At 64.7% G+C, this 26982-nt stretch overlaps 3 protein-coding genes across 5 annotated transcripts; all 3 read left to right on the top strand.

Annotated features, from left to right (window-relative positions):
* The first annotated feature begins 6715 nt into the window (after positions 1–6715).
* Positions 6716–8315, top strand: LOC117023996 (cysteine-rich protein 1). The gene is made up of 5 exons (XM_033109305.1): positions 6716–6868; positions 7728–7822; positions 7895–7952; positions 8043–8092; positions 8185–8315. Exons 1-4 carry the CDS (start codon positions 6829–6831, stop codon positions 8084–8086), a joined length of 237 nt encoding a protein of 78 aa, XP_032965196.1. The 5' UTR covers positions 6716–6828; the 3' UTR covers positions 8087–8092; positions 8185–8315.
* Positions 8316–10824: 2509 nt separating this feature from the next.
* On the top strand, positions 10825–20996 carry TEDC1 (tubulin epsilon and delta complex 1). 3 transcript variants are annotated; one of them, XM_033108931.1, is made up of 9 exons: positions 10841–11256; positions 11354–11432; positions 11774–11976; positions 12316–12471; positions 13529–13627; positions 15983–16069; positions 16484–16651; positions 17145–17279; positions 18110–20996. In XM_033108931.1, the coding sequence occupies exons 1-9, from the start codon at positions 10957–10959 to the stop codon at positions 18419–18421; spliced, it is 1539 nt and encodes a 512-aa protein (XP_032964822.1). In that variant the 5' UTR covers positions 10841–10956; the 3' UTR covers positions 18422–20996. The 3 variants fall into 3 exon arrangements, with proteins under 3 accessions (XP_032964824.1, XP_032964822.1, XP_032964823.1); XM_033108933.1 differs by lacking the exon at positions 12316–12471 and having other exon boundaries at positions 10825–11256; XM_033108932.1 differs by lacking the exon at positions 18110–20996 and having other exon boundaries at positions 10869–11256; positions 17145–18102.
* Positions 20997–21295: 299 nt separating this feature from the next.
* On the top strand, positions 21296–24842 carry TMEM121 (transmembrane protein 121). Its single transcript, XM_033108934.1, has 2 exons — positions 21296–21391; positions 23375–24842. The coding sequence occupies exon 2, from the start codon at positions 23530–23532 to the stop codon at positions 24487–24489; it is 960 nt and encodes a 319-aa protein (XP_032964825.1). The 5' UTR covers positions 21296–21391; positions 23375–23529; the 3' UTR covers positions 24490–24842.
* The last annotated feature ends 2140 nt before the right edge of the window (positions 24843–26982 follow it).

Here is a 26982-nt window from a genome sequence, read left to right as displayed (position 1 = left end):
GGACCCAGTGCTGTGTCTCTGGTTATGGGATGGACATGAATCCCGCACAGGATCCCTTTGTCCCATTCACAAATGCTCCCAAACTGAACCCAGCTTCTGGTAGAGAGGCAGGTCCTTTTCCCAAGGTTGATGGTGAGGGGAGGAAGGCTATGTTATGGGCTGTGGTGCCAGCACAGGCTGGAGGGCAGCTGAGAGAGGGGCAAGTGGGTGGAGATGGGAGGTCTCTGGGGATGGGGTCCAGAAAGGGGCAGAGCCTTGTTATGCTGAGGTCCCAGCTCTCTGAATCCTACGTGGCTGAGCCTGGCCCCCTGGAAATGCCAACACTGGGCACTAGAACCAGGAGATGCTTGGGTCCTTCAGAGACATAGAGGTGTGGAGGGTCAACCTTGGGAAAGTGGCAGAGGGCATGCCAGGCGGAGGGAGAGGAGACAGGTAACCAGAGCAGGGGTCCTCTGCAGGGTGGGAGCTGGTGAAGGGTGGATGGCTTGAGGTGGGCCTTTAGGCCAGGACTGACCCTGGCAGTCTAGAGGGCTTGGATGGGGACGGGGTATGGTTACACCAAGACTGCCCGGCTCCACCTGCAGGGCTGGCCACGTGGAGGCCTTTGTGGTCGTCTGCCTCAGCATTGGTAGGGGCCAAGGACTGAAGGTGGGCAGTCTGAGGGCGGGAGCTTGAACGATGCTCCTGCCCGACCAGCGTCCGCGGAAGTCTGCGTGGCGTTTGTAATGATAATAGACTCGTTCGCGGCCCAGGCTTTGCCCTTTCAACCTGGACCTCTTGGGAGCTCCTCGGGAGCCCCCTCCTCGCTGTCCGCCTTCCCCTTTATCTGCCGTTCCCGGGCAGCCCGCCAGAGGGCGCGCCTTCTCTTCCACTCGGCGCCATGGGGCAGAGAAACCCCCGGGCCCCGGCCGGCCCCCAGCACCAGGCACCAAGATACCTCGCCCTGCCTGGAGCCAGCAGCATCTGAGCCTAGTCACCTCTGGGCCCCTGTCCCCAGCGCCACAGGCGGCCGGCTTCTCATGTGCCCTGTATCCCAGCTCTTGACTCAGGCCACTTCCCGGCCCACCCTCCATTCCGTGGGCTCACACAGCTGAACCTGATGCCTGGCCCTTTGTTCGACGAGTAGCCATCCCTTTCCCGGGGTGGGGGTGGGTGGAGCAATCGGCTCCCGTGTCCTGCCAGGCAGCCCTTCTCCAGTCCAGTCCCAGTCAGGCGCCCTAGGTCTACTCCCACCTGGCCGGCCCTGGGAATGCAGCCAGAGTGTGATGGGCGGGCCGGGCTGCATGGGGGGGGGAGCTTGAGTAGGTACCCCAGGGGCCCCCAGCGCCCCACTTACTGAGTAGGTAGGGGCACCCGACGCGTGCTCAGAGGTGGGGCTGGGACGACTCCCCTCCTCGTCCCCACCTCCTACCAGGCCTAGGCTCCCCAGTTGGGGGGGGGCTGACTCTGGGGGAACTCAACTTCTGCCCTCGAAACGGGCTCCCGGTCTTGGATGGGAAATTCCTAGGGGGTGGGGGTGCTAAGGACGCAGCCTGGGCCCCTCCCTCGGGAGTCTCCAGTGGAAACTATGTGGGGAGGAGACGTGGTAGACGGCGCGCCAGTCCCCAAACCCGGGGGGTGGGGGGAGGAGGGGCGGGACCTATTTGGAAGGCCCCGCCCGGGCCGGCGCGGGTGAGGGGTGCAGTGGTCACCTCCACCGAGGATTGAGTGAGCTCGGCCTGGAGGCGGAGTCGCCCATCCTCCCCTGAATCTAGCTGAGGCGGGCGCGCCCCATTTCCTGCGGGCGGAGGGTGACGCGCCTCCGTGTTTGTTTCCTAGGGATTGTCATGGAAACCGGGGCGGTGCCACTACTGTTGGTCTCTGCGCGGCGTAGCTGGGCGCGTGGGTGGGGGCCGCGGTGCCCCCTGCGCTGAGGGTGTTCCCTAGGTGGCACTAGCTCCAGGGAGCTCCCCCACAAGTCAGGTGCTCCCGCGGGCTCCCGCAAGATGCTAGAGGGGGATGGGCATCAGTGTCCCGGTGTGTGTTGCGTTCTGCTTAACCTACCCCCCCGCCCCTCCAACCCATGGCCAGCCAGTGAGGTGGCCCTGAAATGCCATCTGACCTCCTCGCTGCCCCCGCCCCAGAATCCCAGGGCTGCTCACAACACCCGGGCCTGCTTCACCGTCCTGCTCTCCCATCGCGCCCCACCCCCACTGCCCCAGTCTTCACAGGACTCCTGGCCAGGCCCTTCCAAGCTGCGCCCTCCCCCCCCCCCCCCCCCCCCCCCCCGTCCCGCTTCTGACCTGGGCCGGTAGAGCTCTGGCTCGTGGCCCCAGCCAGACATCTCTGCCGGGCCTGGTGTATCTGCAGCTCTCACTGCCCCCAATTCTGAGGCGCAGATTCTTTGGGCAGCCCCTCCCCTACCTGCTGGAGGACCCCACCCAGCTCAGACTTATTTAGAACTGGGGGTGGGGGTGCACGACTCCCTCCCATCCCTGGGTCCGAGCACCGGCTCACTGGCCTTTGACTATAGGCAGGGGCTGAGTGCCAGTGGCCTTTGGGCGGGGCCAGGGCAGCCAGGTGTGGGCAGCTTGCTTTCCCAGGGCCCGCTGGCTTCCGGGGGTGGGCCCAGGCCATGAACAGGCCCAGCAGTGGCACTGGCAAGACTGGAATTGGAGGCGGTTCTGCATGGGCTTTGGCTTCAGGACCCAGAGGTTCCTGGAACCAGGCTCAGCTTCAAGGACAGGAGTGAGCAGGGGCACCCCATCTGGACTCCAGACAGGGCTGGCTGAGGGAGCTCAAGGGGCACGTGCCCCCATCCCTGCACCCCACCCCTTTGTATGCCATCCCTCCTTCCAGGAGTGAAGGGGAAAGGCTTTCCTCCCACCTGGGTGGCTGTGAGCGGAGCCTTCCCCCATACCTCAGTGCCAGGAGGGCATGGAGCCCAACAGGCTTACCCTGGAGCCAAGCCTGGGGCAGACAGGGGGTCCCGGGAGACAAGCTGCTGAAAATAGACCCTGGGAATGTCTGAGTGTCACTGACTCAGCCAGGACTGGGGGAAGGGCAGGCAGGGCTGGACCCTGAGGTGGGAGCTGCTCTGCCCCACCTCCCGACTCTGCATTCGTCCCGGAGTGCGTGTTGACTGCTCAGAGCACCTGTGTGTGAAAGCCCAGCCGACCTCCTGCCCTAGGAGGGGACATTCTTACACCTGTCCATACTGAGAAGCATACCTGGGTGTGGGCTGCAGAGCGGAGGCCAGAGGCACGTTCCAGTCTGTGGAGGGAGGGCCTGAAGGTCTGTCCTGCCCGAGCATTAGAACTCTCTTGGGGGGGCGAGTGGCTGACTCTTGCAGGTGGGTTCCTCAGAGGTCACTGCCCGGTGCATGCGGGCTTCCCCAAAATTCTATGAGACAAGGTCCTGCCTGGTTCCCTTCTGCGTCCCCAGCCGAGCCTGACTGAAGCATGAGCAGGAGAGGACGCGGGGATGAGCAGATAGAGGCGGCCTCGGCTGGTGCACCCAAACCTTGCAGTGTCCATCCCCCCCAGGTCTCAGGGCCCTGGGGTGCTCTCATGCTGTCCTGGTGCAGGGTGGAAAGTTCTGGGCACAAAGGCAGACTGGGGCGAGCAGCTGGGTTGCTTTGTGTCCTGTCCTGGACACTGCCTGTGCCTGCTGGTCGGTGCTGGGACACAGAAGAGCAAGGACCAGGGCCACAGTGCTGGCACCACTTAGGGGCAAGGTTGGGAGGCTGCACTTTGGAGTGAATCAGGGGGTTCAGTATGTCCTCCATTTGTTCAGTGCCAAAAGTGCCTTAAAAGAGAGGGGTCAGGAGCAGAGGGCTGGACCTGGTCTCCAACTGGCCAGCAGGTCCTGAGCCAGGTGGACCCTGGGCCAGGTCAGTGCACCTCCCCCCACAAGTGCATCCTGGGCCACGTGCATTGATGGAAGCAGGAGCCCTTGCAGTCAGGGGGTCCCAGGTCTCGGGGTTGCTGTCAGGGCCAAGCTTCAGATGGGGCGCCTGGACATAGAGTCTGGGGCAGGCAGGAGCTGTCCACCCGTGGTGCCAGGGACCTGAGGAACTGCAGTGGATGAGGGCTCCACAACGTCCATGCGCAAGCAGCGTGGGTGGGGGGAGCTCAGGGCATTTGGAGGGACACATCAGTCTGGGCTGAAGCTTTGGGAGGGTTCCAGGGAGTGTGTGTGTCCTTGAGTGTGTGTGTGTGTCTGTGTGTCTGGAAAAACCGTGCTGTGTACCAACCAAAGGGCGTGGCCCGTGGCCCTTGCCCCGCTCTTAGCAGCCTCCCCACCATGACCATAGCAACAGGCAATAACAGCAGGGGAGGCTAGGAAGGGGCTCATCACCCTGGTTTTCAAGGGGGGCTCCCCTGCAGGGTGGAGTTGGAGTCTGCGTGTGGGGGAGGGCAGGTGGAGGGGAGGACAAACCTGGCTCACTTCCCCACCTGCCTGAGAGCTCCAGCCTGGACTGGACGAAAACATGGGACGCTGCTATGAGAGGGGCCCTGTGCCCACCCCTCCAGAGATAATCAGGTGGCCGCCCCCACACACAAGTATGCCCCAAGCACGGGGCCACACACAAGCATGCATCCAGGCACCTTGTCACTCACCGACCCCTCTGGAGGCCTCCTCCCAGCACACCCAGGGGACTGCAGGTGGTGTGTGCTGCATGTGGCCCTGTGCCACACACCTGACCCTCCTGGACCCTGCATCCCTCCTCTCTTCTCACTGCCTCTGCCTCTGCATTTCTGTCCCTGGCTGGTCTGTGTGCATGCACCCTGTGCCCCTCCTTCCCCTGTCCTGCTCTCTTGGGATAATGGACCCAGGAGATGAGAGAAGTTAGGACCCGTCCTCCTTCTCCTGGCCCCTGCATAGGGCCCAGGCCTGGGTGGGGGCAGTGGGGACAGTGGGTGCAGTTGGGGTGGTGGCCTTAGCTCCAGAAACCACAGTGAGGGCAGCAGCCTAACGTGACCATGGGTGTCAAGGCTCTAGGGCAGGAGCAGGCCAATGTGGGTGGGCTGGGGGTTCCACACCAGAGGTCAGTGGGCAGCCAGCTACTGAGGGGTCCCAGGCCCCTGGGCTTGCAGAGCCCCAGTGGGGGAAGAACTGTAGCATCAGAGAGGGGGTTCCCAGGGAGGAAGGAGTGCCTAGAAAGAGATGTGGGGAGGAGGAGTGGGATTGTGGGTTCTACTGTGGCACCCTTACCAACAGGGGACTCTGGATGTGGCCTCTGGCACCCTTGAGCCTGGAGCTCCCACCCTTACCCCAATCTGGCCTCCTGGGGGGCAGACGGCAGGTAGGTGGGGTGTTGAGATGAGGCATCCGTGGCTTCCTTATGTCTCCCAGTGCCGGGCCACAGGGCCCAGGGCCGAGGGTGGGTAGGTGGGCTTCAGGGAGGGTGAGGTAGGGTCACTGCACTGGGTACTGTGGGCACTGAGTGTCTGTGTAGGGAGGCCGAGAGCTCCTAGGCCCTGTGGGAGGATGTCCCCAGCATCCTCCATGGGGACAGGGCCTGGACAGGATGTGTCTTTTGAGATGGGAGATGACAACATTAGTAACTGTGGTGGCTGAAGGGAGGGGTCGTGGACGGGGGAGGAAGAGCTGATGAGCTGGGGACAGGAGGGAGACAGGGCTGGGAGCTCAGGCCTTCAGGAAGCCAAGGAACTGGGTGTGGCACCCCTCACCCCCCACCCCCGCCCCCCCCAGCCAGAGGAGGGAAGCGAAGGGTCCACAGAGACAGACAGCCCCTTCCCCCAGAACAGGGAGGTGTCCTGGGTGACAGGGGGGAGGGTCAGGCCAGGCAGTGCCCTACAGGGCAGGGATTTCCCCATGGGGGTTCCCCCTCTCCCACCTGTACCCCTGAGTTGGCCGGTTGAAGGATGGCCTGGGACCCTGCAGTCCAGCGCCAGGCCCTTGGGCCCACCCCACTCCCGGGGCAGGCGGGAGGCACTGTCTCTGCCTGGCACTGGGAGGCACAGGCCAGCCACTATGGGGGCAGCGAACTTGGGCCGCACCCACCAGGCTATGAGCTTCCTCAGAGATAAGGACCCTCCCCCCGCAGGCCGGCCTCTAGAGACCTCCCGGGCGTGGCGCCCCACAATCCTCGCCAGAATCCTCGGCCCCCGCAGCCCTTGCTGTCCCCGCCGAGGGAGGGGGCGCACCGTCTGGAATCCCTTCTCCCGAATTCCCTGGGGACGTTCCGCTGCGGTCTGGACTTCCCAGGAGCGGTGGGGATGGGGGGGCTCGCAGAAGCCCGGATGTTCCGTGGGGGTGGGGCTGGCCCGGTGTGGTGAAGGATGGAGGGGAGTTCTCGGGGGACGGGGGGGCTGCCAGGCTGAGACTTCCCTGGCAGGTGTCCCCAACGCTCTGTCCAGGAGAAGGCCGGGTCAAACGGTGTGGGAAGCCCGCTGTTTGCATCTATTTGCATTTTAGATAAGCTGTCCCCTACCCCGCTGCAGCGTATCTCCTGGGGGCGCGCGAACAGGTGCTAGGGGCAAGGGGGGCTCCTGGGGAAACTCCGGTGCAGATCCTGGACCCCGCGATTCCACAGCCCTGGGCGAGGGGTGGGGCTGGAGCCCCAGGAGCAGCCCCACCCTTCAGTGAGTCCCCTCTAGGTCCTGCCCGGAGGCGGGGTGGACTAGATGACCTTTCTCGGCCTCCAGTTCTGGAGCCGAGGTCCTAGGGTCCAAGTCCCGGAATTAGGGGGCGGAGCGCGAGGGGCGGGTCTCTAAGAGGCGGGGTCCCAGGGTCCCTGAAAGGCGCGCACCCGGCGGGACCCACCCAGTCCAGTGCTCTGTTTGCTCCAGGCCCGCCGCCAGCACCGGACCCAGCGCCGCCATGCCCAAGTGCCCCAAATGCGACAAGGAGGTGTACTTCGGTGAGCGCATCCCAGGGCACCTCGGCCCACCCCCCGCCAATCCGCGGTGCACCCCGCCACCCACGCGGAAGCGCGGCCCTGGGGCGACCTGGCCGGGACTGTTTAGGGGCTGGAGGAGCCGGGGGACCCTGGGGAACCGCCCCGGGAGCAGACACCTCAGCCCTGCCCGCAGCCGCCTGGGTGTGCGGGTCGGGACTCTTGTATAGGGTGACCCTGTCTCCCGGATTCTGGGCCTCCCGATCTCTGTGTGTTCTCGACTCTCTCTCACCCCGACTCTGTGTCTCCCCATCTCTGGGTCCCGCTTTCTTCCGCCTCCTCCTGGGCACGCCCTGGGCGGGGACCCCGCAGGTCAGGAAGGAACGCGGGACTCCGGCCGCCCCGGCTAGCGTTAAGTTAAAACTGACGCGGAAACCAGCGCCCGGGGCGCGATCCCAGGCGCGCTCAGGTCCGGGGCTCCACCTCCGTGCCCTGTGTCCGAGGACCCACCCACGGGAGGAGCAGGAAGAAGTGGGAAGTCCTCCAGCCCGGGCCACGGAGAAGGCGCCCTGCAGGCCCCACCCCGTGATCGGTGCAGAGGTCGGAGGGCTTAACCCGGCTGCTAGGCCCTCCTGACCTTCCAACCCCCTGCCCCCGCCTTAGCGCCTCCCCCTGTTTATTTGGCTGGACTGGCCGGGGGCACCAGAGGTGCTGCTCAAGACCCATGGGGCACAAGGGCTATCTGAGACTTCTGATGGGCCACCAGGTGTGAGTGGCCGAGGTCCTGGGCAGGGGTGGCTGGAGAAGGTGGGTATGTGAGTAGGTGGGTGTGCCCTGTGTCCGCAGAGCAGTGTCTCATGGGGGGCCTTATGTACCTCTGCAGCTGAGAGGGTGACATCTCTGGGGAAGGACTGGCATCGGCCTTGCCTGAAGTGTGAGAAGTGTGGAAAGACGCTGACCTCAGGGGGCCATGCCGAGGTAGGTGGGGCCTGGGGGGCCGCAGGGGAAGGGGTGCAGGGGGGCAGCCCCTCATGACCTCTCTCTCTGCAGCATGAAGGCAAGCCCTACTGCAACCATCCCTGCTATGCCGCCATGTTCGGGCCCAAAGGTATGCTCCCCATGGCCCACCCAGCCCCCCACGGCCCACGCAGCCTGCCACGGCTAGTCACTGCTAAACTGCCCACTATTTTCTCTGCAGGCTTTGGACGGGGTGGAGCTGAGAGCCATACTTTCAACAAGTAAACCCAGGTACACCCCCATCGCCCCCAACTGGCCCTCAGGATGGGCTCCCCCAGTCCTGAGTGAGGCCTGCACTCACCTTGGTCTCTGTCTCTGTGCAGGTTATGGAGACCCCATCCCTGGCTGCCTGCCGGACCACTGCCCCTTTGGGCTGATGCCCGGCCTTAACCCCAGGCACCTGGGGCTCCCCTGAGGACCCCACACCCTCAATAAACGCAACACTGGGGACTTGCCTGTGTGTGCCTGTTGCTGGGGAATGGTCCAGGGGAGCTGCAGGTGGGGGTACCAATGCCAGACCCTGCGTGGAAATTGCCCTTTCTGCTGCAGCAGGATGCCCTGGGGGTGGAAGCTCTGCTGGGGGCCCATTGCAGGCTGCAGCCCCCTCTGCACAGCACGTGGCCTGGACAGCCCCCAAGGTGCCCCCGCCCCAGGGGGTGGGGGGAAGGCCGACAGCTAGAACACCAGGCTACCAGATCAGGAGCGGATCAGCTGAGCTCATGCTAGTTCCGTTTTTTTTTTGAGCTGGCGGGAGTTGTGGGGAGTCCTTGCCTGCCTCCCCACTTCCTGCTGCCCTGACCTTGTCCCCTCCCCACCCCATCCCACAAGACCGGGCCAGCTGTGCTTCTGCAAGGGCGTTCATCTGGACATCACCGCCCCTCATTTGTCCCCACCCTGTGTCCAGGGACTACCAAGTGGCTTGCTGCCCAATGGCGCATTTGAGGACTGGCTGTGCAGTGATGGCTGGGGGCTTTCTGGACAGTCTGTGTCAATTCAGGCAGCAGCTGCAGACTTGGCCACTCTCAGAGCCCTCCCGTTTCCCCCACTGCCGATCTACTCCACCCCTCCCAGGACTGCTGACCTAAAGAGCCCAGAGGGGTCACTTCAGCTTGGCATGAAGTGACCTTCATGCCAAGTGGCCTTGGCCCTGTCCCAGGGCTTTGGTGGAGGTGGACTATAGGCTGGAGCTGGACAGGCTGTGAGAGGGGATGAGGGGCAGTGTGTGTCTGCGGGGTGGTGGGGTAGAGGGAGAGAAACTGGGGATTCATGGGATTCCACCAGATGGGATGTGGGCAGGGAGGCACAAAGCAGAACATGCTAAGGTGAGGCTGGGTTTTTCAGTGGACAGTGGTGGGGTGGGGGCCGGGGGACGTCGAGTGGGCAGTCGATGCACAGGACACCTGTCCTGAGGCCTGGGGGAAGAGAAGAGTGGGTCAGCCAGGCCTCAGGTGGGGAGGAAAGCATTCTGGGAGGAAGGCCCAGCAGGTGCAAAGGCCTGAGAGGGTTCCAGACCCAACATCAGGAACCACTTGTGTAAGCTAAGGGATGTGGTCTTTATTCTGAAGGCTGCGGGGAGACTAGCCAGAAAGGCCTCCGGCTGTCAGGGATCTGGAAGGCGGGGCCAGACTGGGGCCTGCGCTAGTCCCAGCCTGAGCTGAAGGGGACCCTGGAGGGGACTGATAGGAGGGCTGGGGGAGCAGGCAGTTATTGAGCTGGAGGGGAGCAGGATGTGGGCCAGCGGGGGTGGCCACGAGAAATGGCTGTTCGGTGGGGGCACTGGGGCAGGGGACCAGGGGCACCTGCGATGGAGGCCCAGGGAAGGAGGTCGGTTATGGGGAGACAGGGGCGAGGGGCTCATTGTGCCTGAGAGGGAGGCAGGCGGGCAAAGGCGAGGCCTGCGAGGACGATAGGGTTCCGGCATGACGGCTCTGCTTGTGGGCTTGGCCACAGCTGGGGAGGGCCGGGGTTCAGAGGACAGATTTCGTTCTCATTCCCTCTCCGCTCCCCCTTTCATGCAGTCTTTTTTTTACAGCTTTGAGGTACACTTTACATACATAAAGTTCACCTGTGTACATGCAGTGACTAACCAGTTCACAGCCTTTGGCAGCGGCCACCACAATCTAGTTCTAGACCACTCTTGTCACCCACAAAAGTCCCCTCGTGCCCATTTGATGTCACTGCCCACTCTGGGACTCTTTCCAGGCCATCGCTGCCTGCACATCTGCTTCTCTGGGTCTCCCACAGATGCGGACACAGACACGCATCTCCCCTCTCTGAGCTGCAGCCATGCACGCGCACGTGTCAGTGGTGTGGCTGCCACTGACTCCTGAGCACTGCTTCAACGGATGGCCGTACTGCACAGCTGACCGCCTTCGGATTGTTTCGTTTGGGGCTATTACGAGCAAAGCTGCTATGCCCTTCCGTGTATGTGAATACAGTTCTCATAGGTTCTGGCACTGGCATTTTTGGTTTAGGGTAAACTTGTGTTTAACTCTGAAAGAACCGCCAAGTTTTTTCCAACTGTTCCTTCCAAGACAGCCTCTTCAGTGGCGGGAAGCAGAGGCTGAGGGTGCAGGACGGAGGGAGGCGGGGCAGGGTTGGCTGCGCAGAAGTTGGACGGGAGGAATCGGGGCCGGGGGTTCTGCAGATGGAGGTTTAGATGGGGAAAGTCACCGGCCTTCCTGGAGGAGCCCTCCGCCCGCGAGCGGCGGGGTTGAGCTGGGCGGGGTGAGGGCGTGCTCCTGCAGTGGTCCCCGCGGGCCCCGCCCGGTGCGCGCTGCGGGGTCCGGGCGCCCCCTGGCGGTCGGGCGGGAGAGGGCTTGGCGGAAGCGGAGAACCGCCCTCGGGCGGGGGGGAAGGGTCTGTGGCGCCCCGCGGCGCGGTCTTCAGGACCGCGAGAGCTCCGTGAACGCGTCCGCGGACCCTCGGGCGGTTGCTGGGTTGCCATTTGGTGTAAGGAGGTGAGACGCTGATTGGTGGAGTCTGGACTAGGCGGTGTCCGGTATCGCCGCGATTGGGCCGCAGAGCCGGCAACACCGATTGGTCTTCGTTAGACCGGAAGTGCCTCCGCAACGGACAGAACAGACAGCACTCAAATGCCGAGGGCACCGCCCATTGGGCGGGAGTCAGAGGCGTGTCCTGAACCGCGCGGGGATTGGATGCAGGCGCAGCAGAGTCGGTACCGGCGCGGTGATTGGACAGTGGGAACCGCCGGCAGTGGCGCGCGATCCTGGGAGGAGGACAGTGCCAGCTGCATGGGGCGGCGGCGGCGCCGGGTGGACCGGGCGGACGCGGGTGGGGCCCTGCCCGAGGCCATTGCCGCGCTAAGTCGGACGCTGCCCGCCGGGCCCAGCCCTGAGATCTTCCGCCGCGCCAAGTTCGACCTTCCGGAGGCGGTGAGGCCCGCGAGGCAGGCGACCAGGCCCAGTTGGGCCCCGGGCGGACGCAGGGAGGCGGCCGGCCCTGCTGATCGCCACCCTTTGATCCCCGCAGGCCCCCGCACTCTGGCGGCTGCTTTTCTGCTTGCTCTCGCAGCTGCGGACCAACGGCGCCTCAGTCTCGCTTGTCCCGGGTAAGCCCCACCACCCCTCTAAGCCCCACCTCTGGTGGGCTGTCCATCACGTCACTGGCTCCGCCCACTCCTGTAAACCCCGTCGTTAGCCCCGCCTCCCCGGTAAAATCCTCTCCGCGCTCTCCATGCGAGGCCCCGCTCCATCAGCCTCGCTTCCTCCAGTAAGTTTTCGTAGGCTCTGGTCCCTCCCACCTCATAAGCCCCGCCTCCAGTTAGCCCTGCCTCCTCATTTTGGTTAAGGCCTGGGCCTCTGCTTGGGAGTTATGCCCGGTTTCCTTAGGGGTCTGGGTGGTGTCACCTCCAATGGGCGGTCCCCTGAGCTGACAGTCTGCTATCCCCAGAGGCCCAAGCCCGCTGGGTGAAATCTGCGCTGCGTTCCCAGGGCTACCCCCGTCGGGGGCTGGCTCAGCTCCCAGAGGACGGCTCCCGGGGCAGCCGCGAACTGCTCCTGGCCCTTTCCTGGCTCCTGGCCCGCGGGCCCCTGCTCGAGCTGCTGCTGGCCCAGACCCACGTGTGGCTGGGCGACGAGATGCTTGTGTGTGAGGTGGGTGTGGGGCGAGGTTGAGGGGGTCCTAGCCCTGGCCGGAACCTTGGGCGCCACCTGCCAGACCCCTGAGGATAGGCCAGTGGGTCAGTGTTGCCGTCCTGGCCGCCCCGGTGAGGACTGGGAGGCTGGCCTCCCTGTCCTGGCCTCCTAGGCCCGCATCTCCCCTCCTTCAGGGCCCGGGGGGGGGGGTGTGTGCCCACAGGCTGCGGCGCCGCCTCTTCCCCTGGCACCCCCAAGACCGCAGGGCTCTCACTCCCAGGGGCCTCCTTTCTCTTTCCCCTTCTGGGCTCTCCACTGCGGTGTGGGAGCAGGGCCTGACCCTTGCCCCCTCTCCAGTGTAAGACCCTGGCCAGCCCTAGCCTGCCTGCTGCACGTGTGGAAGCAGAGGGCTGTGTAGACATCCGCCGTCTACAGTGGCTGATGGGAAAGCTGCGGTTCCGGTGGCGAAAGCTGATGGCCAGTCAGCAGGAGCAGTGCTCCCTCCTGGGCAAGGTAATGCCACCTGAGCATCGCCCACCCAGGGGCACTTACCTTCCATGCTCCAGGCTGTCAGGCTGCCTCTCCCTGCCCGTGGCCTGTCCAGTGAGGCCCTGAACAGGCTGGCAGTAGGCCTCCCAGGCTGGCTAGGCACTGCCCTGGAGTGGCACAGAGCCTGAGCCCAGGGCTCCAGCTGGTCCAGGAGGGGGCCTAGGGCAGGTGGAGCTGGGCATCACTGGGGCAAGCAGCCTGCAGGTTTGGCCTTCCTGTCCCTGGAAGCCACCAGCGGCCTCAGGCTCTGTGTCACTGAGCATTGAAACGGGCTCCAGGCCCTGGGGGAGCTGCTGCGGCCTGGGCCTCCCCTCTTCCCACTGCATTTTGGCTGTGGGCTGGTGGGGCTCAGCTGGGGGCACAGGTGTCCCCCACAGGCCCAGCGCAAGGTTTGGGCTGAGGGGGCTGCAGGCTCCCTCCAGCGCAGGGCTGCTTGGTGCTGGGACCCCTCATCCTGCGTCTCCAGCCCCAGCCGAGGGTCTCATGCTCAGCTGGCGTTTACTAGGACCCCTCACTCCCTTTTACCTGGCCTTGGCTCCAGCCACTCCTGCTTGGGACACGGTCACCTATTAACCTCCGTGCTACCTTTAGGCCTCACCTGGTTGGGCAGCCCTCACTGCCCCCCAGGGCCAGACAAATCGCTCTGTGTCTTACCATCAGCCCCACTGGACCGCTGAGCCTGTCCACAGGCTGTTTGGCCCACATGGGCCTGGCACTCGACGAACTGAGGGGGGGAGGAAGCAGGGGTGCCCCCTCCACCCCCACCCTCCACTGTGAGCCCAGGAGCTTGGTAGGACGGGGGAACTGTGGGGAGATGCCAGTGCCCCTCCCTCTGCAGGGGCCACCTGGCAGGCCCTGCGTTGGCCCCCTGCGGTGCTGAGGACCTCTGCCCTGGGCTGCCTCGCAAGTTGTGGCCCCCAGCCCCGTTTCTACATCTGAGAGGGCGGCTCCAGGGCCTCTGTCCAGCGCTGCGGGAGGCACCCACCCTTTCTCAGCCTGGGCTCTGTGCTGCCCGTTTCAGATCCATTCGTACACTCGCGGTTGCCACAGTGACCACAGACTTGGCCACCTGTCTGTCACCGAAACAGAGCTGCTCAGGGATCCAGAGGCCGGCCGGCAGGTGAGGGCAGGACCCAGGTTGGGAGGGATCTGGGGGGGAACCCGGGCTTTGAGCTGTGTCTGTCGTGCTCACCACCTTGCTGGTGTCTGGAACGGGCATGTTAGGCCTGTCCCGGTCTTCTAGATTATCCAGTGCTGTGGGAATGCAGACTGGCTGCTGTGTGTGCACATGGCCGGCATGGGCAGGGCCCGAGGGCACCGATGTCGGGGCCGGGCTGGCAGGCAGGGAGGAGGGTGCTGGAATGAAGGAAGACCATTGCAACCTCCAAGGGGACAGTGTTGGCATCTCGAGCTTGTGCAGGTGTCAGCTGGTGATGGGGGGTGCCTGCCCAGCATGCCCCACACGCTGGCCAGGGGTCCTGGGACACGCCCAGGACGGGCCGTCCCTTGAAGGCTGGGGTCTGGCCTGTCCAGCATACTAGGCTGGCACCACTATCCCCCCTGAGTGCTTGGCCAGGCAGGAGAGCTCAGGCCGGGGCTGGTGTGGTCCCTGCAGGTCCAGAGCTGTTGTGTTCGTGTGAGGGTTTGCATCCCGTTATAGGGTCTGTGTGCCCAAGTGGGGATGCCTGCCTGGCCCTTGGTGTCTGTTGGGCCTGTGTCCCTGGCCGACACCTGGCTGGGTCCCACTCAGGCAGGGCTGCACGGGGCCCTGGAGGTGCTGAGGCAGCAGTCCTGAGGTGCCCTTGGCTCTGTCTCCTTTTATGGGTGACTTAGTGAGGCCCTGGCTTGTTGCCCCTGGTGCCCTTGGTCCCCCTGGGTTGGAACAGAGCTGAGGCTGTGCTAGCTCCAGCCTGGTGCTGCCTGGGATCCTGGCCTCTGGGATGGTGGGGGTGGGGTGTGGGGGAGTGGGGCTCCCTTGCCTCCTGGAGGCTGCACCTGTTTGTGCTGGAGGACTGCAGACAGTGTGGCCAGGTGGGCAGAGGCCACGGTCGGCTTCCTTGCACAGTTTCTGGAGGGGGAGCTGGCAGCAGCCTGGACTGGCCTACCTGAAGGGCCTGTACTCCTGGGACAAGTCGCAGAGGCTTCTGGAATGATCTGTGGTTGTGGAGTGCTGTGGAGTGGCTGGGCTGCAGCCTTTCCCTTGCATCCCTGTGCCCCCTCCCTGCCCCAGCCCTAGGGGTGTGAAGGGGACTTGTTTCCACCCCCTCCGTTGTGCCTGTTCCTCTTTCCTGTGGCCTGGGAGGTGTGGGGGGGGTCACTCTGTGGGACTGTTCTTGGAAATGGCGTTAACTGCTCTTTTCAGTGGCCAGTGCCCGGCGGGGGTGTGTGTGTACATGTGCGGGCACCTGCGCTCTGAGTGTGCGGGCACTCTCCCCAGGTCTGAGCCCTCCCAGGCTCTGTGCTTGCCAGGCCGTGGGCTGGTTCACGCCTCCCTCCAGCCTGCACCAGTGACTGGCTTGCTGGGCCTTCGGCCTGGCATTCAAGGCCGCCCCCATCTGGCCCCTGGAGCCCCAGGTTCCAGCCGCAGCAAGCAGACCCCTGGCTTCCTGGCCAGCAGTCTGGGTTTTCTGTGGAGCCAGGGGCAGGAACGGGTTTGGGGGGCAGAGCAGGGGCCCCTCCCTGTCTAGGGGAGACCCAGGGTCACTGGTGTGGTAGCCCAGCGTAATGGCCTGGCAGAGCTCCTGTCTGGCTGCCACACTCTGGACATTTGTCCCTGCCTGGAACGTGCTGCTGGGTTCCCAAATGGCACAGTACCTCTGTCTTCTGGAGGAGCCGCAGCAGGTGCCCGGCCTGGGGCTTCCCAAGGGGGACCGGGGCTAAACGGCCTCTCCCCATCTCGGGTGGGCCCCCAGGGGGACAGTGCCACCTGCCTCGGCTGCTCCTGGGTGGGGCCCTTAGCCCAGCTTCCCGAGGCTGATGCAGGGGCCAGAGCGGTGGAATGCACGGTGGTCCCTCAGCCAGCCCCGGCCGCCTGGGTGCAGGTCGGTGGGCACGAGCTGTGCATGCCCGGCAGGGGTGTGGTGGGGCCTCTTCCCTGTCACTTCCCAGCTGCACGCCATGAAGCTTGTTCTGCCTTTGGGGTTGCAAGTTACAGGGGAGGGGTTTCCCTCCCCCAGAGGTGGCAGGCTCGCGGTCTGCCTCCCCATTTGCTAGCAGCCTCTGGGGTGCAGCCCCCAGTTAGCGAGGGGTGTGGATAGAGGTCCCCAGTCAGGGGGCACCTGCACTCAGCCTGACCCTGAGGGGCTAGCAGTGGGGGCCGGTGTAGGGGGTCCCCGGGCTGCTCAGGCCTGGTGGTGCGTGGAGGTTGGGCTGCTGTGTGCTGCAGGGAGGGGTGGGTGCGATGGGTGGGGTCTCAGCACTGGTGGCCCAGTGCACACGGGCTGCTGACAGGTCTGGTTTATGGTTTGCGTTGCAGCTGCTGCGGAGGCTGCAGAGTGAGAATGCACGGCTGGAGGCTGCCCTGGAGTGGCGGTGCAGGGAGCTGGTCTTCTGGCAATGGATGGTCAGGAAGCTGGGACGCCCCCCTTCCCTGGCCTTGACCATAGCAGCCCTGGGGTGGGGTGGGGCATCTTCCCTCTTCCCAGAGGACAGGAGGAGGAGACTCGGGGCCACACACCATCCCGGCCTGCATCCAGCTTTGCACTCAGGCCTGCAGCTCTGAGTCTGGGGCTCCTTCCACCTGTCCATGAGCCCTACCCTGCCCAGCTCCTGGGGAGCCCTGACTTCTTAGGGGTCTTCAGCCTTCCAGAAGACTGGCTTTTGTGCCTCCCTGGCCCCCAGGCCTGCCTGGGTGATGGTAGCCATGCAGCTTGCTGTGTGGCCTGGGGTGGGCATGCCTCCTGTGCCTCCGTCCCGCAGGCTGGGGAGCTGACGCCTGTGCTGCCACCCACCCTCACTGGGGCCTCTTTCTCTGCAGGACACCGTCCTGGGTGCCTGCCCCCCAGAGTCCTCGTGGCCCGCGTTTCTGCCCAGGATCCCAGAGCGCGGTGCTGATGAGCTGGAGCTGGTGGCCGGGGAGCTGCAGGCCTTGCAGGAGGAGCTGCGGGCAGCTGCAGAGGCCCGGCGGGCGGCCTGGGTGTCCAGGGTGAGGGCTTGGGAGCTGCTGGCGTGAGGTGGTGCCTCCCCGGGGCCTCCTGTGGAGTTGACATGGGTTAGCATAAGTGTGGTCGGTGTACGGTGAGGGCCCCCCAGCTGCCTGAAGCACTTGTTGGGGTCTGTTGGCTCCCCCCGGGCATTCTTGTGTGGTCCCTGCCAGCTCCCGTCCACATGGCCTGTTTGACCTGCTGGTGGGCACATGGTCCCCCACCCCACCTGAGGGTAGGGAAGCCTGAGCACATGGGTTCGTGGCTGCAGACAGCAGGCATGTTCTGCTTTCCTTTTCTGAAGCATCGTAAACGGGCATGGTTTTTCCCCTTCATGTCTTCAGGACCCCGGAAGAGCAAGGGTGTCTCCAAGGGCCTGCAGCCTCTGTGCTATCTGGCTGCTGTTCAGGCCCCTCCCCACTCTGGTGGTGACAGGTGACATCTGCAGTGGGTCCTCACGAGCAGGACGTGGAGTCACTGACTTGCCCCTTGCAGGTTGGAGGCCTGGGGCCGGAGTGGAGTGCCACACAGCAGGCCACACAGGAGGCTGTGGGACAGGAACTGACGGCTTTGCGGCAGGCCTGGGAGCGAGGCGGAGGCCGGGCCCAGCCCCACGGACCCCACCGGCTGGTGAGGAGTGAAGCCGGGGTACTGGGGGGCCCGGGCCTGCAGGCTGCTGAGGTGATTGGGGTGCTGAGGAGTCGGGAGGCCTGCTTGGAGGTGACACTGCACCGGCTCCAGGGACAGTGTCGGCAGGAGCTGGCCAAGCTGGCGGAAGCCCTGCCCAGCGTCATCTGGATCCTGCCGCCTGGACGCTGAGGGATGAGGACATGTCCTCCTGGAGTGGGGCACCTAGCTGGGCCTCAGAGGGGCTGATTCCAGGGCTGGGTGGCTACAGGTCCATTAGAAGCAGCAGGCCTGGGGCTGTCCCTGCTTTGGACAGAGCTCAGCTCCTTGGCCGACGGTAGTGGGGACGGCATGGGCAGTCCCCTCTGAGGAGGTCATGACATGTCCAGTGTGGGGGCTGTGGGCATTCAGGGTCTAGAGAGGTCTCAGAAATAAATTGTGCAGGCCTCCTTGCAGGGGCCAGGCTGCTGGCTGTCCCTCTGCCACCCTTTCACTTCTCTTTCGGGGGATGGGAGCGGGAAGGGGACCCTGGGCAGTGGTGGCCAAGGCTGGGCTGGGCCAGGGGTGCCTGGGTGTTGGAGGGACGGCATGGCCTGTAGCACAGGGTGGGTGTAGGCCCTGGGGTGAGGGTGGGGGGACTTGCCACGGACGCACCCCACGCCCCTCACCCTGATTCCCATCTTGCCACCTGGGCCTGGTGTGTGTGTGTGAGCGCTGGATGGGAACCTGGGGGGTAGGGGCTCTGCTCCATTCCTGGGGGTGGTGCCCTGGGGGTGAGGGGGAGGCCACTGTGGACAGAAGGGACTTTGTCCCTGATGCTGCTCTGCTCACAGGGCTTGGCCGTGACAAAGAGCCATCTGTGTCCGGGAACGTGCCCCCAGCTGCTGAGACAGCCCCACACCCGCCCCAGGAGGCACAGACCCAGCCCTGCCTCTCTCAACCAGGCTCCCCTCTTCCCAAGGCAATGGAACCCCGACTCATACTCCAGCCAGCTCAGGCCTGAGGCCACTCCCAGCCCCCCACCTCCACCCCCTGCCAATGTTCTTTCGGAGGCTTTTCCTCCTTGCCTGGGGTGTGCTGGATGGACAGCTCTTGGCCATTCCGTGGGCTGGGGAATGCCTGTGCCACCCTTGCAGCAGCAGTAGGAGCCGCGGCCGGACCTGGCAGTGGCCAGCAGGTCCTCCCTTTCAGAAGCATGTCCCTGACCCTGTCCTATGCGGCCAGCCCCCAGAGAGCCCCTGGGCCTGTGTCCATGCTTCCTGGCCTGGAGCCCCTCCCCCCAGTCCCCTCAGCACCACCTCCCTAGCTCCTCTGAAGGGCTTATCACTTCCTGCTGGCTCCAGCTGTGGCCCAGGGCACATGGGGCCTGAACCTCTACCTGCACCCTGAATATGTGGTCGTGCCTGGACTCTCTGCAGCCCCACCCCCACCCTCCCACCACTGCAACTACCCGGTGGGGCCCTTTTCATTCTGGAAAACGCCCTGCCTTCTGTGGACTGCCATTGAGCCAGGGTGGCAGCTGGCCCTTGGGAATGTGACTTTAGAAATGCAAACTGTTACGGAGCTGTCACTTCATAGATTCACCTGCAGTCATTCCACTTCCTATCACCCCGTGTGTCTGTGTGACCAGCTGCGGATTGTAAAGTTCATGAGGGGCGCCGCTCCAGAGGGAAAGCCCGTGGGAAGGCTGCAGTGACAGGGGGCTTGGCTCCCACTGTGCCTGTAACAGACTAGTGCACGTTGTGGCTGAAAGCAGCAGTCTGGCGGCTCAAGGCCTGAAGCCCAACAGGCTCTCCAGGCTGAAGTGAGGTGTCAGCAGGTCTTCAGTCCCCACACAGGCTGTCCTCTGACCCCTTTTCCCCCTCCACTTCCAGGATCCCCTGTAGTCGCATTGCCCCCCAGTCCCAGGCAACCTCAGTGGCCCTCTGAGTCTCTCCTGTGGTTTCCGTCTGTCTGTCTCTGCGTCAGTCTTGACGGTTCCCACTACCCTCTTCTCCAGTTCTCGGAGCTTCCTTTCAGTGGTGTCCAATCTGTTAACTTTTCCTTCGATCCTTAATTCTGGTTATTGTTTTGAGGGCTTGAATTTCTGTTCTTTTTTTCCAGTCTGCTCTGTCACATTCATAGTTTCTAGTGGCCTGTCGTGGGCCACAGCAAACACTATTCGGGCTGCATCTGATGGCTCTTTTGCAGTCTGTTCCTGCTGGCTCGTTCCTGGAGCCCAGTTCCAGGGGCACGTTGTATTTGAAAAATTACTCGGGGAATAAATTGAGGTCTGCCAACAGAGACGCTTTCCCCAGCACCTCCGAATGTGGCCTGAGTTGGAAACGTCATCAAGTTAAAGTGAGGTCTATTGGGTGGGCCTTCCAGTATGGCGTCATTAGGAGGGGAGTCACACAGGGAGGCCATGTGGTGTCCAAGGCAGGCAGGAGGGGTGCATCTACAGCCAAGCAAAAGTCAAGGCAAACACTCCTCTCAAGAGGTTCTGAGGGAGCACAAATATCCTGACCAGACCACTCTGGGCCTGGCCACTGCCATGAGGGTCAGGAGGGGTGGAGGGTGAGCTCCGCTGGCATCAGGGCAGAGAAAGCCCCAGGGTTTGCTGGACAGGAGGCCAGAACTGGGTGCTGGTGGGGTGCGTGGTGCTTAGAGCCCTAACACAAGCTCACAGGTTTTGACAAAGATTCCTTTTTTTTTTGAGTTTGCTTTTGGGTGAGAGCAGAGGGACATGCTCCAGAAATGGTCCAGGTGGCCTGGGGGCAGCCCCTCCCAGAAAGTGGAGGGAGCAGGCTGCACAGGGCTGTGGTGTGAGCTTAGGGAACACTGCAGGTGTTCCTGGTCCCCATCCAACCCAGCATGCTCTCTGCCTCCTGGACCTGCCATGGTGGTCTGCCCAGGCAGGACCTGCATGCCCTGGCCTCCCCCTCCTCCCTCCAATGCTGCCTGAGGGACTTTTTAAGGAGGCCTTTTGTCCCTTGAGGCTTCCCCCGCAGGGGGGGTAGGGGGGAGAGAAACACCCCTGTGGGATCTGGGGTCCCTCCCTGGGCACAGAGGCATCTTCTGGTTCTGGCTGCACGTACTTAGGGACAGCGCGCGTGTGTGGGGGCTGGTATCCCCCAACCAGCTATCTTGCGGGTTCACTCCAGTGAGCGTCTGTGCCGCTCACGGATCGCTCCTATGGCCTGATGCACCCGGCCCCAGTACGAAGGGGAGTGGCAGGTGGGTTACCTGTGTGGGCCCAGGCACCTGGTCAGGGCCTCCGGGTGAGGAGACATGGGATGCTTTGAGCTCCACCCCTTTGCATCAGTGGGCTCTGGGTGTCCCTTCACCTCTGACCCTCAGGCTCCTCCTCCGTCAGAGGGAGGTGGAAACAACTCTAGGAAGCAGGGCAGAGGGGCAGTAGGTGCGCTCCCCTCCATCCTAGGGGTGGATGGGCTGGGATGTGGGTGGGGGGCTCTGTGAGGACAGGCTGGTGACTGGTCAGGGGAAAGAAAACTGACCCTCCAAACCCCAGTGTGCCCCCTGGATGGCCACCCACTGCCTCTGTTTGCCGCACTCAGAAGACTCCTGGGAAGGCTGGAGAAATCCGGACCCAGGCCCCCACCACGCTGTTTGTTCGGTTCGGTTCCCATCAAGATCCGGGGTGCCACCTGCATCAGCTGGCCTCCATGTCGGGGTCAGCTCCGCCGGCAGGTTCAGGGTCCCGCAAGCCCCCTGTTGCGGGTGAGGGGGGGTACCCTGGTGCGCGGGCTGGGTGGGGGCTGCAGCAGAATTTCAGGGCGCTAGCGGGACTGAAGCGCCCTCGGGGCGGTTCTTTGGCTGTGGGTAAGCAACCGTGACGGGGAGAATTCCTGGGCCTGCGCGTGGACCCTTGGGGTGTCCAGCTCCCCAGTGCCACCGGTGCCCGGTGACGCTGCTGCGCAGTGCTGTTGCCGTGGCAACACTCGCCGGACCCCCATCCCCGCGGGCGGCGGGGCGCGTGGGGCGCGGGGCGGGGCCTCGGGCAGGGGCGGGGCGGGGGGCGCAGCGGAACTGACCGGCGGCAGAGCGGTGGAGGAGCGCGGCCTCGGCCCGGCGGAGGCTTGGCGGGCCCGCCGGGCGCAGCATCTGGCCGGCGGGTAGGCGCGGGCAGGGAGGGCGGCTGCCTCCGCGGAGCGGGGTGGGGGCCGGGTCTGGGCGATCCCACTGCCGGCCGAAGGGGTGGTGGGATGCGGGGTTGAGGCCTGGGCCGGGTGAGCCCGCGGTGGGGCTGAGGAGCCGAGACGCAGCCTGCTGGGAGCAGCCCAACCCATTCTCCGCCCTTGGTCCGGTGGGAGCTCACGGCCCTTCCTCCCCTCCTCTCTCGTGGGCTCGGAGGGTGGTCTTGGGTGGGGGCTCGTGCGAGGGGCGGGCGGCGGGGCGCCCGAGGCTGCCAAGTCTGTGAGGTCCCGGCTGAGGGGCTTGCAGGGGACAAGGGGCGGCACAGGACAACCAGGGAAGGAGGGCCTGGACCGGTCCTAGGGAGAAGCCGGGGCAGGGTGGGGGAGGGGTGGTCAGGCCAGGCTCTGGCTTCGCGGGCAGGGGCCGGAGCTCCCTCAGTGCGCTCCGGTTAGGAGGGGGTCTGTCCCGACACTCAGCCCTCAGCCCGGGTTTGACGAGTGACTGAGGGACGACGTAGAGTGGATGCAGGGGGGGGGGGGGGGGGGGGCGGTGTGGCGGCTCTCTGGCTATTTGGTTTGACCAAGCTCGGGGAAAGAAATTCCCAGGCCGCCGCTGCTGCCATAGGAGGCCCAAGTGTGGGTGTGCGCGCGCGCGCACCCTAGATCAAGCTTATCCACCCAGCGGGGCTGAGAACAGGGTGGGTGTGTGGGTGGGGAGCAGGAGCTTACTGAACTGTGGAGGGAGAGGCACAGGCCGATGACCCCAAGGCACCCTCTACTCAAGGTGTCTGCAGGGACCCCTGGGAGCAGGGTGCTGGGTCGGGGGCCCAGTTGGAAGAGGGCTTCCTTCCCTTGTCAGTGGGGACCGCGTTGTCATCAGGGGCAGGCCGAGCACTGGCTCCACAGTCACGGGTGACATTAAATTTTATGTCCTTGTCTAGACAGGGCAGTAAACAGAGCCGTGGGGCCTGGAGTACTGTGGAGGGGAGAGGAGGGATGTAGGCCTGGCTGGAAGTGAGCCTGATTTCTGAGCGGGTGAGAGTGTGGGGGCCTCTAACGTCCCCAGGGTGTGAACTGGCCCAAGTGTGGGACCCGCGGCCTGGTGTGATTCCAACCAGCACAGCCACGACAACCGGTGCCAGGGGTGTGAGAGGTTCAGGGGTCTGCGGAGCCCAAAGGGGTCCAGGTGGTCAAAGCGGAGGGCGAGCTTCGCTTGATTGCCATGAAGGTGTTGGGGAGGGAGCACAGGGGGCCCACTCCTTCATTGAGCAGGGTAGCCGTGGGTGTGCTGCCCAGGTGCAGGGAAGTGTACACAGCACACACAGCAGGCGATAAGGCAATGGGGACGCATGGGGGGAGCAGGGTAGAGAATAGTCCGCTTGCCGGTGGGGGGTGGACCCGAGGAGAGACTGAGTCGGCTGAGGCGGGGGGGGGGGGGGGGGGGTAGGGAGGCACGGAGAGGCTTATGGGATGGGATCCTCGGAACTTGGACGACTCTCAGTCCTGGATCAGAAAACCTGGGTCCCAGGATGGGGCCTGGACCTCCGCGCCGAGTGCGCAGAACTGAGGGCGCAGGCCCGCCTCCCAGTCCAACACGGAGCTGGGGGAGAGAGGTCGCCCGACATCCTACGGGAATGGCCTCGGACGTGGGGCCCAGGCCACTAGCGCCGGAGGGACGGCTGCGTGGGCCCAGCAAGGATGAACCACCGGGGCCTGGGGACGCGCGCGGCGGGGAGAAGCCACTAACATTCCATTTCCTTCCGGACGGCGGCAGGAATGAGCATTTGGGTCTCAGGTGGGGCTGCAGCGCCCCCTGGAGGCCCCGCGGCCGGCTCCCGGTCCCCCCCCCCACCGGCGCGCATTGGCGCGTGCGTGCCACACAGGTCTCGGGGGCATCGCGCGGCCGGGTGGGAAGGCCATCCCTCAACCACAGCCTGACTCTGTCTCCTTTGATCGCCCCAGGTTCCAAGCTCGCGGGCCGGGAGCGGTGGTGCCTTGGGGGCGGCTGAACAGGCCCTGCGGCGCCATGCCTGCGGGTTGAGCACCGCGGCTGCCGGGCCTCGTCCCACCTCGCGTGGGGGCCGCGCGCGCCCAGGCCGGGGTCCCGGCGGCCCACCATGGTGCTGCCGCCCCCGGACCGGCGCCACGTGTGCCTGACTACGCTGGTGATCATGGGCAGCATGGCGGTCATGGACGCGTACCTGGTGGAGCAGAACCAGGGCCCGCGTAAGATCGGCGTGTGTATCATCGTGCTGGTGGGCGACGTGTGCTTCCTGCTGGTGCTGCGCTACGTGGCCGTGTGGGTGGGCGCCGAGGTGCGCACGGCCAAGCGCGGCTACGCCATGATCCTCTGGTTCCTTTACATCTTCGTGCTGGAGATCAAGCTCTACTTCATCTTCCAGAACTACAAGGCGGCGCGGCGGGGCGCGGCCGACCCGGTGGCTCGCAAGGCGCTGACGCTGCTGCTGTCCGTGTGTGTGCCCGGCCTCTTCCTGCTGCTCGTGGCGCTCGACCGCATGGAGTACGTGCGTACCTTCCGCAAGCGCGAGGACCTGCGCGGACGCCTCTTCTGGGTAGCGCTGGACCTGCTGGACCTGCTGGACATGCAGGCCAGCCTTTGGGAGCCGCCGCGCACCGGGCTGCCGCTGTGGGCCGAGGGCCTCACCTTCTTCTACTGCTACATGCTGCTGTTGGTGCTGCCGTGCGTGGCGCTCAGCGAGGTCAGCATGCAGGGCGAGCACATCGCGCCGCAGAAGATGATGCTCTACCCAGTGCTCAGCCTCGCCACCGTCAACGTGGTGGCCGTGCTGGCGCGCGCCGCCAACATGGCGCTCTTCCGCGACAGCCGCGTCTCAGCCATCTTCGTTGGCAAGAACGTGGTGGCGCTCGCCACCAAGGCTTGCACCTTCCTGGAGTACCGCCGCCAGGTGCGCGACTTCCCACCGCCGGCGCTCGCGCTAGAGCTGCAGCCTCCGCCCCCGCAGCAGCGCAACTCTGTGCCGTCATCCCAGCCGCTGCATGGCCCGCCCGGTCGCCCTCGCGGGCCCTCGCCCACGCGCGACGCCCTGGAAACGTGACAGGGCCCTTGCAGCTCCAGGGAAGCCCCCGGGGCGCAGACATTGGGCGGTGGGGCGCGCAGTTTGCATGGGATGGGGTGGGGGCGGCTCCCCATGGGGCCAGGTGCGGCTCTTCATCTCAGGGACCCCTTGGATCAGGCTGCCCCTCGCCGGTGGGTCGGTGTGTGCAGCCTGGCCTGCAGTGGAAGGGCCCTCCCCAGCCTGCTGGGGCCTGGGTGGGAAGGGAGGACGGTGGTGGAGGTCTGGTCCCTGGGGGGGGGGGGTCCCTTGGTGGTGGCCTCTGGCTCAGAGTTTGGGGTCAAGGAGGCCTCTGTCATTTTAAAGACTCGTGTTTACAGTTTTGTATCCAAAGGTTCACGTGCTGCCTGTTTGCTGCGTCCTGGGGAGGGGCTGGGAGGAGAGGGTGTGAGTGAATAAAGTGCGGGGGCTGGGTCTCCTGGGAGGGACCATTGCATCTCTGTCCCAGAGACACCTTCCCTGCAATCTCATTGTCCCCACCTCCAGAGGTTCCATAACCCTGACTCCACGCTTCCCATCCCTCACTGCAGGGTGTGCTGGCTCATGTCCCTGCACCTAGGCCCAGAAGTGTCCCCAAGCCCCTGGTTCTGCTCTGGTGCCCAAGGGCTCCCTTAGCTCATGACAGCCAGAAACCCGATGGGATCAGGTCCCAGCTTTGCTCCCCGGGGGCCGTTGCAGCCTTGGGCCAGGCGCATGGGAGCCTGGTTACACCTCACCTGGGCCTGGCGGTGGCCCAGACCCCATGGAACCCACAGCAGCCCTGGCCCAGGCAGTGTGGCACCCTGGTGGGGCAGACAGGGCACGGCACTGAAGTGCATGTGTAGGTCTCCTAGGCACTTGTGATGTGATCTGGGGGTGGAGGTGGGAGGTGTCAGTTGCATCTGGGGAGGCTGTTGACATGGCTGTCTGAGGATGGCTGGCATGGTGGCTGGGTGATGTCTGCACGTCCGTCAGGTGGCACAGCATTGTGGAGCCCTGTGGCTCTAACACATGCTTACTGCATTCAACCACACTTCCTGATGTCAGGGCCTGGGTCCCTGACACCAGTGTCTGTAACCAACTGCTCCCAGAAGGGCGGGAGCTGGGGCGCAGTGGGGGATCCTTTGGGAGAGGACTAACAGCAGTTCAGGGCTTGGCTGAAAGGTCACAGGGGCCTGTGGGCAGGTGGCAGCTCCACCCCCGTGCATCCCCCACCTCTCCTTTCAACCCCATCCCCCAGCTTGCTGCTGCCTGCGGTCTGCTTGCCTGTTTTCCAGCCAGCTGGCCTCCGGGACCACTCTCTTCAGATGCCCAGGGACTACACGGCTACAACCACTCATCTCACACTCCCTACCTTCCTACGGCCCTGTCCCTCCGGCCGTGCCCTCCCAATCCCCCAGCACCTCTGTGGGCCCTTGGGGAGCCTGCATTGGGGAGCAGGTAGACCCCCCTACTTGGAGTGCAGGGACCAGGAGTCAGCTGCGCTGGCAAGTGGACAAGGTGGGCAGGGGAGAGGGCATGGAGCAGCAGGAGGGGCAGTGGAAACTACCCTGAAAAGGCCTCAGCCTGCCAGGTGAAGACAGTGGGAGGGGCTGCAGGGCCCAGGGCCAGTGGGGCAGGGAGTGTGTGGTTTGGGGAGGGCCCCAGGGCCAGTCCTGCAGGACTAGCTCCCTCTCAGTGTCTGGGCCGAGTGGGTCCCGTCCTACCCCTGGGCCAGAGCTGGCCTATCCAGTCCCCACTTGGTCTCTCTGGGCTGTCTCAATGGTGGGCTCAGAGAGAGGGTCTGTCCTGCCATGCCCTCCTAACAGCCTGTTTTGGGTTCTGCCTGTTCGGACTTTTCTCTCAGAGCCTCTTCCCGGAGGAGGTTGGGAGGCAGTGATGGGGAACCCTGCTGCGGGGTCAGCTTTGCTGTGAGGCCCCATGTCTTGGTGTCAGAGGTGGGAGCTGGTTCCCCGAGTGGCTTCCTCCCAGGGCAGAGAAGACTGCTGGGGCTCACAGTCCCCCAGACACACCCGTTACACTGGCTGGCCCTCCACGCTGCTCACTGCCTCCCTGGCCTCCCCAGCCTCCCAGGCCTCTCACACTAGGGACGCTGGCCCCACTGTCCTGACTTGGTTTAACGGCCCACGGCTCCCCATCTGTATCTTTGAGCGAGGTCCCCCATTGTCTCCATGAACCTGGGGTCGTGCATGGCTGGGAGTCAGGGGCCTTTGTGGGTTGTGGCAGGAGGTGTCTGCCCTCTGGGTCTGCCTTGGGAATAGGGTGGGGAGCGGCCACGATCCAGCCCGCTTCCCTGGCTCCCCGAGGTGTGCTGTGATGGCCGGATCCTGGAGAAGCTGCAGCGGGTCCCATGTTCTCAGTGCGTCCGTCCTCAGCGCACAGGCCCTGATGGAGTGTTGTCTCTGAGGCCCTGAGGCTGAGCCCAGGCAGAGACCTGTCTCTGTGCACGTGGGAGGCAGCCTTAGATGGTCAGAGCCCACAGGGGAGCAGCCTGGG

This window comes from Rhinolophus ferrumequinum, chromosome 6, assembly GCF_004115265.2.
Source record: "Rhinolophus ferrumequinum isolate MPI-CBG mRhiFer1 chromosome 6, mRhiFer1_v1.p, whole genome shotgun sequence".
NCBI lineage: Eukaryota > Metazoa > Chordata > Mammalia > Chiroptera > Rhinolophidae > Rhinolophus > Rhinolophus ferrumequinum.
Note: the sequence above shows the minus strand (reverse complement) of the source record. Positions and strands in the feature narration are given on the sequence as shown.

Excerpts from the sequence above, each read along its gene's own strand:
- LOC117023996 (XM_033109305.1), top strand. The coding sequence starts at position 6,829 with ATGCCCAAGTGCCCCAAATGCGACAAGGAGGTGTACTTCG. Across the intron at positions 7,823-7,894 it reads CCTCAGGGGGCCATGCCGAG|CATGAAGGCAAGCCCTACTG; the intron begins GTAGGTGGGGCC and ends CTCTCTCTGCAG. Across the intron at positions 7,953-8,042 it reads CGCCATGTTCGGGCCCAAAG|GCTTTGGACGGGGTGGAGCT; the intron begins GTATGCTCCCCA and ends TTTTCTCTGCAG.
- TEDC1 (XM_033108931.1), top strand. The coding sequence starts at position 10,957 with ATGCCGAGGGCACCGCCCATTGGGCGGGAGTCAGAGGCGTGTCCTGAA. Across the intron at positions 11,977-12,315 it reads ACGAGATGCTTGTGTGTGAG|TGTAAGACCCTGGCCAGCCC; the intron begins GTGGGTGTGGGG and ends CCCCCTCTCCAG. Across the intron at positions 16,070-16,483 it reads TGGTCTTCTGGCAATGGATG|GACACCGTCCTGGGTGCCTG; the intron begins GTCAGGAAGCTG and ends CTTTCTCTGCAG.
- TMEM121 (XM_033108934.1), top strand. The coding sequence starts at position 23,530 with ATGGTGCTGCCGCCCCCGGACCGGCGCCACGTGTGCCTGACTACGCTG.